Raw genomic sequence first — 10,028 nt, forward strand, 5'->3', positions numbered from 1 at the left:
AGAGACTGTGATTTTAGTAATAATAGTGATAATGATTGCAATGACTTTGTCTATGACCATCTTATTTTTTCCTCTATTTCTCTCTATCTCTTTGTGACTCTATTTCTTTATAAATTTTTACACTAATTTCTTTCTTTAGCAATCCCTGCATAACTAATAATGAGTCTTGCTTTTTTTATGAATATATCTTGTGATAAACATGTCAATTTCCTGAGTTAGCTATGACTTACTAGATAGCCTAGCTTCAAAACCAGGAAGATTTAGTTTGATGTGCTGCTTCTGACACATATTGGTTCAGTGGTCGGTATCAAGTCATTTAGTCTCTAAGGTTCTAGACTGTTTTTTAAGTTGTAAAGAACATGGTGACGTATACTGGTTGGGGGAATTTCTGTACTCTGGATTACCAAAGAAACGACAGGCTTAGTCTCTATCCCTAAGTATCTCACTGTAACTTTCATTTTGTATATGTTATGTGATTTCATCTAGCATTTCATGCTACAGTACTTTCCCTCCCTTGCTTCTCTCTTTCATCCTTCCTTCTTAAAGATATAGAAAGTGTTTAATGAAGAAAAGTTTCTTGAATTGAGTTGTTTCCTTTGCCTAGATAGCTCTTTCTATCCATCTCACTCTGCCTCACAGCTCTCTGCATTCTATCCATTTAGTGATCATTTAAAAATAGTTTCGATCTCCTTTGGTGACTATGCACATAATCTTGATTTCTAATCACCTACCTCCTTATTTAGCTATTATTCCATTAACATAAGTGTGTACTTATTACCTATCACTGAAGTTTTCTAGCATTCTTCCCACAGGATGACACATGGGAATACCGAATGGGAGGAAACTCGCAGTTAAGAAACAATGGAATGGACCAATGAGAGCAGTCCAACAGGCTTCATCCTACTGGGTTTCTCTGACCAGTTCCAATTGGAAATGGTCCTCCTTTTTATCATCTCCGTCTTTTATATCTTGACCCTGGTGGGGAACACAACCATCATCCTGGTCTCTTACCTGGACCCTAAACTCCACACCCCCATGTATTTTTTCCTCTCCAACCTTTCCTTCCTGGATCTCTGTTTCACCACCAGCATTATCCCCCAGATGCTATGGAACTTTGCCGGTCCTGATAAGAGCATCACTTACACTGGTTGTGTGATTCAGTTGTTTATTTCTCTGGGGTTAGGTTCCACTGAGTGTGTTCTCCTGACTGTAATGGCTTATGATCGCTACCTTGCCATCTGCCGGCCCCTTCACTATGCCATTATCATGCACCCAAGGCTTCTCAAACAACTGGCAGCTATGATTTGGGTCAGTGGCTTCATAGAGTCCTTGGTTCAGTCAATATTGATTTTCCAATTGCCTCTCTGCAGTCACCACAGGGTGGATGATTTTATGTGTGAGGAGCCAGCTTTGATTAAAATTGCTGCTGTTGACACAACCTTCTTGGAGACTGAGCTTTGCATAGCCAGTATCCTTTATGTTATGATGCCCCTGGGCTTTATCCTGGTCTCCTATGGATGCATAGCTAGAACCACAATGAGGATAAAGTCAACTGGAGGGCGGCGGAAGATTTGGGGGACTTGTGCTTCTCATTTGTTGGTAGTAACCTTGTTTTTTGGAGCCATAATCATTGTCTACATCCAGCCCAAGAATAAATATACTCAGAATCAGAGCAAGTTCCTTACCCTTTTCTACACTGTGGTCACCCCCACTTTCAACCCCATAATATACACCTTGAGGAACAAAGACGTTAAGGGGGGTGTGAGAAGGTTGCTGTTTTAAAACCAATCTCCTGGACAAACATAAACCCTTTTGTCAGTACTTTGTTATACATTTCTGTACGTCTCTAGACTACCAAACAAAGGCAGGTCTGTTCTGATTTTATTTCCATTCAATTGGGGAATTGCGTTGCTTCTTTAAGATAAACTTGAATGTTTACCTAAAAGGCACTGAATATGACATAAAACCTCAATTGCTAATAAGTATCCTTCCAATCTTTTGATTAAGAGACATCAAAGTGTCATCAACAGGTGTAAAAGAGAGTTTTTAAATGAATTTAGTCATAGATGGAGAATTTGGTTTTCTCTATGGTGACCAAGAAAGAAATTTCTTTCTTTCCTGGGCTCCAGTAATTGATTCTTGGTGACTGATGTGCTATCTGAAGGCAAAAAAGGAAGAATTTAGCTTTTTTATCCAAGAAATTTGGATTTTTCTCCCAGATCCACCCATTCTGGTAAGAGTTCCTTTGCCTAATCTTGCAGGAGTTAGATACCCTTGTCATTGTCATTGTCTACAAGGTCCTCACTGTGCCCTCTCCACAACCCCTGAGATAGGTACCATCTTCTGTTTTTTCGGCATCCCATTATAATACAAGCTCCTTAAAGGCAGGGATTACTTTCTTGGTAATTATAATACCTACTTTGTCTGTCTCTCTCCCTCTCTTTTTCCCTCCTTTTCATTTTCCTTTCTCCTTTCTTCTCTTCCTTCTTCTTTCTTTTCCCATTCCTCACTTCTTTCATTCTTTCTCTCTTTCTTTCTCTTTTCTTCCTTTCTTATTCCCTTCCTTCTTTCCTTTATTCTTTTTTGCTTTTCTTTCTTTCATGTACAACCAACCCCAACATTTCTTTCCAATTATAATATTCTTCATTCTAATCTATTCTTAATAAAATGTTGGTTGCATTGTATTTTAAGAAATATTCTCCATGATGAAAATTTTTCTGCTTTTCCGTTCCATTCAAGACAATTACATCCACTACAAAAATCAAAATATAGAATGACAAAAACTCAGAGTCAGGAGATTCCACTTGCTAGAATAATTAGCTGTGAAACTGCTCAAAGTCAGAATCAAGTAGCTCAGTTTACTCATAGGTAAAATTAGAAAAATAATATTTGTCATTTTGTTTTAAAACACTTTTGAAGACTAAATTTATCCACTTCTTCAGTCTTTTATTTTGATATAGATGTTTGATTTTATGTTAATAACATCTTGTGTCGAAACCCCCTCCACCAATTCAGATTTGCAACTTGTTTGTTAACTTACAATATTAGAGAGTTTCTTGAGGAACTAAGAGGTAAAGTACTAAACCCATGATTGCATTGATAGTCTGTGTCAGAAGCAGGATTTGGAGTTAGGTCTTTCTGTCTCTCAAACCAGTCTTCTAACTACGATACCACTCTGCCTCTAACACAATGTCGAAAAAGTGAAAACGTCTTGGAAAACTTGCAGAGCTATTTACATAGAAGTGTTCGTTTTCAACAAGGCAAAACAGTGTCACTAAATCACTCTGATACCATTTTTGCAGCAACTGCCAACCTGGAAACATAGTAATTTAAAGGACACTGATGTCTATCTTTTAGAATTAAGTGGGTCTTGGTAATATTGTGATCTCCCGAAAGAATAAAGCATTTGACTGTTACCATGATGGTTGCTTTCCTTCCCCAGTTGGTTGTTATCCTTCATTCTCAAAGAGGATCAAAATGACATCATTATGCTAGGGTCAAATTACAATATCTGATTTTGGTGGATCAGACTATTCAAGGTTGGAATGTTCTACCACAGGTCAGGGGCAAATATAGCCCATGTGAACCATTGGAATGGATCCTCTAAATCTGTGTATCTTACGTTACTTTTCAGCTATGTTAATTCTGCTTAGCTCATAGAACACAGTTCCTTCTCTGATGTGGACACACCTGTGCTGAACAGAACTGTACCAGTATCTCCTATGTCACAAAATCAATTTCAGTGTTCTTAAGAGAGACCTTGAGAGTGTCCTTGTATTGCTTCTTCTGACCGCCACGTGAACTGTAGAACTTTATGAAAAAAGGAGGGAGGGACAGGGATGCTTATCAGTAGAGTTGAGGAAAATAGGAGGCCCAACTAATATTTTACCATGACCATGTTAATGGAGATAGGCCTAATGTATTATAAGGGAGACATCCCATTTCTTCTCTTGACTATAGTGTTAGTTAAGCAGTATGATGTATTCAGTGATCCTGGAATTTAGGACACCTGGATTATTCAACTGGTTCATAAACTAGCTTTAGATTCTCAAGCAAATCATTCACTTCTTCATGTGTCAGTTTTACTCATCTTTGAACTATGGATATAAGGTGAATATTTCATATGCAATTTTAAGTCTCTTTTGTCACTTGCATATCCCTTTTAGGTGGTAGATGCAATTGTGTCATGCAAATGTTTACATGATGCAAATATAAATTTCTGAAAGGCCATAATCTCTATGGATTATAGATACAATGGAGGGGACAGAATAATAGTGACATATGTAACACTAGATATCTATAGATAGTGGGCACACAGGGACGAGATGATTGATGGACAGAACAAGAACAATTTATATTAGAGCAACGTTATAAAAATGAACAATTTGGAAAGCTGTAAAACTCGAATGAACACAAAAGCCGCAATTCCAGAGAAACAGTGATTTTGAATACTGCTCACCTTTTAACAGAGTGGTGATGGTCTAGCATAATCCTAGATATACAGAGTTCAACACTCATCCTTGGCCTCATGTTTCGCTTGACTATGTATTTGTTTAAGGGAGTAGTTTTCTCTTTCTTATGAGGTGAGGGAATAGGGGAAGGTGAGAAGAGAAATGTTTGTAAAATGAAAAAACAATTTAAAAATTCAGAATGAGACATCCATATTTGGAACTGGCCAAAACAGGTTTTTAATTTATTTTGCTACTATCCATGTTTGTTATAAGGGTATTTTATTTTTTTGTGGGAAGGATAGCAGGGGGAGAGAGAAGTGTGTTGCAAAAAAACCATTTTAAATCATCAAAAGGAGTTACACTTGAAAAAATATATGCAATTTTACATGAGAAATTATTCTGATTTACAAAAAAGTAAAATTAAATGATGAGCATTTTTGTGAAACTGTTTAAATCTTATTAAGGGGCTTCAGAAAATCTCTAAAAATATGACTAGATGACATCTCCAAGAGCATTTCTATTTTCATGCTCACATGTAATAATCACATAATCTAGAACTTTCCCCAGACAACCAGAGTAGTAATTGTATATATATCCTGAAGCAACTACTTATCTCTACTCACCAGGCCATTGGGCACTCCAGGAAACAAGTCTACAATAAAAATATTGTAGGAGTAGGACTTTTAGAGAAGAGTGAAAGCAAAAAGTCTCAAAAATCCTTGGTCCTCCACTCAGTTGGACATAATTAAGGTATGTCCCCCTGCCATTCTGGATTGGAACTTGTTGCAGTCTGTCTAATGCACCATGAGTCCTTGGACCTGGGTCACTTCTGGTGAAAATATATGCCCTGGTCTCTTGCTGAAGAGCACACATGACCAAAGACTTCTCGTTTATCTTTTGGTCTGAGTGATAAGGGTCAGGTGGAGACACTATAAAATTGTATTGTCTACTGAACAGAAAGAGTCATTCATTCAGTACATTTAAAAGGAAAAACAACCGTTTCTTTTTTTTTGCTTTCTGTTCCCATCTGCCAAGCATCGAGATACTTCATATTCCTTCCTCAGACTTCAGTCAAATAGGGCTGGAGATTTTGATCCTCCCCTTTTCCTCAGTACCTGTGGTAGCTTTGCACATGTTTGCATACCTGAGCTCAACACTGGATCACAATACCCAATTTGTTCTTTTGTGGCATTTTTGTTTCTTGAACTTGGCACAGCTGCCTGAACAATGGTTCTGAGTTGAATGTTTCTAGTCTTGGTTATCATGGTGTCTACCTTGGAAATTTAACAGTTCAGGAATTTGTGGGTCTTCTATAGGTTGCTCAGGAGGAAAGGATCTCCACAACAGTTTCTCAGAGAGGAAAGTCATCTCTGCCAGGAAGATAATATAGATCAAAAGATGAAGAAAGCTCAAGTCATGGTGTGGCACAGAATAATATACTGCTTGCTTTGAATAATATAATATGTTTGCATAATAGAGTGAAATTCCTGTTCCACATTTCCACATGTCTTGTGGGAAAGGAAAATAGGAATTAAGGATTACTGTTTCATGATTTGTGTTTGTCAATATATTCCTATGAATCTCTTGTGTAGAAGAAAATAAATAGCTGTCTTATACCAGACAATTTTGCATAGTGATTATATTTCTAGAAGGGTCTGTGGCAATTCCCTTTGGAAAAACCCTTAAATGCAACACTTTTAGTATTTGCTCCTGATTTTACTCAGCGCTACTCTGTGGAAGGGCAGATAGAGCTAGAAAGTACAAGAAAATCCTAATCTCCTCTTGTTGGGGTCACATTACCATGAGACAACTCAACTTGCATGATTCCAGAGATAAGGGTCTTTTGTGATAAATGGGGTACCCACCTTCTGGGCCATACCTCCTGACATTAGTTCATCAACTTCTTCAGTTTCTATGTTCCTCATCTTCCCTCCACATTGCCCCCTACACATATTGTCATAGCCTTGCATTTATTATCACTCAAAAAGCTTTCACCTCCAAAACCCGTAAGTCTGACGTTCATCCACATGATTTTCTTATCTTTCTTTCCATCTCTCTGTGTGATTTTACCCATTCTCAATCTTTTATCTTATCTTTATAGGAACCTCAGATCACTAAAACACTTCCATGCTCTCTCAAGAAATGACTTTACTTCCTGCAAAATCTCAGTCTTTTACTTAAGTAGCTCAGCTTTATACTTTCCTCCACTCTTGATTTCCTTGTCATGTTGTCTCTCAGCCCTTTCTAGACCCCAGTTTTAATTACTGCATTATATCACAAATATCCTAGAACACACACTCATCATCTCTTTTCTGGACTATTGCAGTGATCTATTCATTGGTTCCTTTAAATTCCATCTCTTTCCTTTTCAATCTTTTCTCAAAATGAGTACCAAATTTATATTCCTAAAGATATTATATATGTGTATGTTACTATATTATATATTTTATATGCATTATCTATCTATATATTATATATATATATATTTATAAAGAATGTTTGTGATGTCAGTGCTCTGTCCGTTGATCTATGTTAATTCCTCAGAGAGAACTTCTGTCAGTCTGTGTTAATTTCTCTGACAGAAGCCTTGTCTCTTGGTTTTTATGAGTGAGTTGAGATGATCACACTGGTAAAGTATATAAATGTTGTTATAGCTCTAAGATTTACTTTCCTAGAAAGAGAAGCTGCGGGCAGAAGCCCCTGGAGCCTGCTATCAGGTAGAAGCAGGAAGAGTTTGGAGTGGAACAGTACCCATAAGCTGAGACAAGGAACAGGAGCAGAGAACTGCCTATGTGTGAATCCAGGAAAGAGCTGAGAGTGGTCAGCCCATGGAGGACAAGATGTGGGGCTTAAAGTCAGCCTGGAGTTAAGATGAGAAAGGATTTTACTTGGACATGGTGTACTAATTAAGGAGATTGTTCCTACAATGACTTAGGGGTGGATGGTATGGAATTTTCTGTCACCCCTTAAAGATGCATTGTAATAGAGAATATTATAGCTTGGGACCCCCTGACTTTGGACATGCAATAATACCTGCTATGCACCAAATGACATACTGAGTGTTATGAGATACATATATATGTATTAGATATGTTTTGCTTAAGAATGTTGTGCTTTATAGAACAATTGCTGAATAGAGTTCATTATGCTATGTAATTAGACCCTTAAAATAATTCATAGCAGCAGTCCTAAGGTGTGCTGCCATGATTGGTTCTACATATTTGCAAATATTTACATTGCCTATGTAAACAAATGAAAAGAACTGGGGATGGGCATGTGCCAGGGGTTAGAAAATTCTCTACTACAGACCTCAGCAGTGGCTCACAACCATCTCCAATCATCTGACCTATACTGCCTGCTGAACCCAAATGGCTCTAGAAGAGAAAGCGAAACTGACTTTGCACAGTCCTCTCTCACTTAAATCCACTTTATTTGCATATCATGGCATCACCTAACTGATGTCATGATCCTCTTTAAGAATGAAGGGCAAACAACATTTAGCCCTTTGTAAGTGCTGTCCCTCATTCCTGGAAAACTCTCTCTATTTTTGTTTATATGTGAATTTGGTATATTCTATTAGTATGTAACTTACTTGAGGAAAAAGGAAGGTTATCTCACTTGTCTCTTTGTATTCCCAGTGCACACTGATGGACATATATTAGTAAAGAACTGCTGATTGAAATGTAATAGAGGTAACTTGATCTCACTTCTTTCCCTTTCTCCCTATTTTTTTCAAAAAGATGCAATTTTCCACCCTAAAAACTGAAAAATCACCTTAATAATCATTGCTTTCTGGCAAACTAGATGCACTGATCTTTGACAAGTATTGTGGTCTGCAATATAACTACAAGAATTTCCTTATGAAAATAAACCTAACTATAGTCAGAAGACTATATCTATTTATAGATATAATCTAAAAATATTTATGTGTATATATGCATATATCTAGCATAGTTATCAGGCAGAAGCAGGAAGATATAGATTGATAGATAGATAGATAGATAGATAGATAGATAGATAGATAGATAGATAGATAGATAGATAGATTTTCTTTTCTGATGTATCTCACTGGATTTTTCTGGATGATTTCCTCCTTTCTAGACCACAGTCTGGCACCTAATTGCCTGCTAGTCCCCAAGGTTATTTTTTTAAAAAGAGACTTTTTTTTTTCCTGTTCAGTGAGTTAGATTACAATTTTAATTACAAGAAAGTCTAACTTTTCATTCTGTATGGGACAATCAGTTTCATTCTGTCTACTGACACACGTACAATTCCCAGTTCTGGTGAAAGAAGTTTTTAACTGCATTCTACCCATCACAAATTAGGAGCATAAATATTTCAGTGTCATGCATCAGTCGATCAGTCAACCAGTATTTATTAAGTGCTTTCTATCTCCACTACAAGTTTGAATAGTAAAATGGGTTGTTTCTCTTATCCTCGTCTTTATAAGGGAAAACAAATTTTGATTCTTTAGAAAATATAGAATATTTTCCAAACTCTTCAGTTTTACCTTCCAGTTTGGACAGTCTCCCTCTTGATTATGTCTCCCAACAGTTTCCTAGAGCTATAAGTCATCCAGTAGACTGTAAGCTCCTTGAGAGCAAGGAGAGTCATTTCCTTTCTTGTAATCTCAGTACTTAGTACAGTGCTGGCACATAGTAAGCCTTTAATAAATGCTTATTACCTCAGTAACATCTAATTTAGTTTCTTTGACAATATTATTATTATTATTATTATTGTTATTATCTACTTTTTTTTTAAAGATGCCCTTTCCAAAGTTTCTTTAATTTTATAGTTGCAAATCAAAATAAAGATATTCTGGGGAACTGAAAGCCAGCACTCAGAGGATAGAGTGAAATGGGAGGGAATATTAATTTAGAAATATTCTGCATTTAGCAATTAATAAATCTCAGGTTGGGAAAGTAAGGCCATACTGATGTAATAAACCACCAAACTTGGATAGAGTAATTCGAATCAGTTCATCTTCCCCTCAGTTATGGAATAAAGCATGAGAAGATTGCCCTTAGGCATGCTGTCATTTGTCCCTCGTTTTCAAAGGGGACAATGACATCAGAAAAGTGATGCCATCATTTGCAAGAGAATTGGATTTAAGTGAGATAGGGCCATGCAAAGTCACCATGTTCTCTTTCTTCTCTGAAGCCATCTAGGTCCATCTAGGTTCATCAGGATGAATGGAAATGGTTTGGGATGCAGTGGGACACCTTTGTCTGCTTAAGCTAAAGCCTTTCCTAGTCTCAATTTGACTGAGGCAACTCCCATTCAATGATTAAGGCTAAGTAAAAAATGAGGCAAAGAATGATCCCTTTTACCTAGCTAAAAAAAAATCAACATGGAAGGGAAAGCCCCTCTGTGTTTCTTGCCAAAGCAGAAACAATTGCTATTGGCTACCTGGAAGCTTTGGTAAAAAAAAAAAAAAAAAAAAAAGACAAACAGACTGAGTGGATATTGCTTATTCCCTGAAATCTAGGGTTTACATGGCCGTGAAGCCAGAAGAAAAACCTTTGAGTGCCTGATAGAAGAATGACCAATCTTAAATACTATTTACCATGAGAAAGG

General features: G+C 36.9%; 1 protein-coding gene across 1 annotated transcript; it reads left to right on the top strand.

The window, feature by feature from the left end:
• Positions 1-861: 861 nt before the first annotated feature.
• Positions 862-1,782, top strand: LOC140516890 (putative olfactory receptor 2B8). The gene has a single exon (XM_072627743.1). It carries the CDS (start codon positions 862-864, stop codon positions 1,780-1,782), a length of 921 nt encoding a protein of 306 aa, XP_072483844.1.
• Positions 1,783-10,028: the final 8,246 nt, after the last annotated feature.

The sequence above is a fragment of the Notamacropus eugenii genome (assembly GCF_028372415.1).
Source record: "Notamacropus eugenii isolate mMacEug1 chromosome 2 unlocalized genomic scaffold, mMacEug1.pri_v2 SUPER_2_unloc_1, whole genome shotgun sequence".
NCBI classification, from domain to species: Eukaryota; Metazoa; Chordata; class Mammalia; order Diprotodontia; family Macropodidae; genus Notamacropus; species Notamacropus eugenii.

Excerpts from the sequence above, each read along its gene's own strand:
- LOC140516890 (XM_072627743.1), top strand. The coding sequence starts at position 862 with ATGGAATGGACCAATGAGAGCAGTCCAACAGGCTTCATCCTACTGGGT.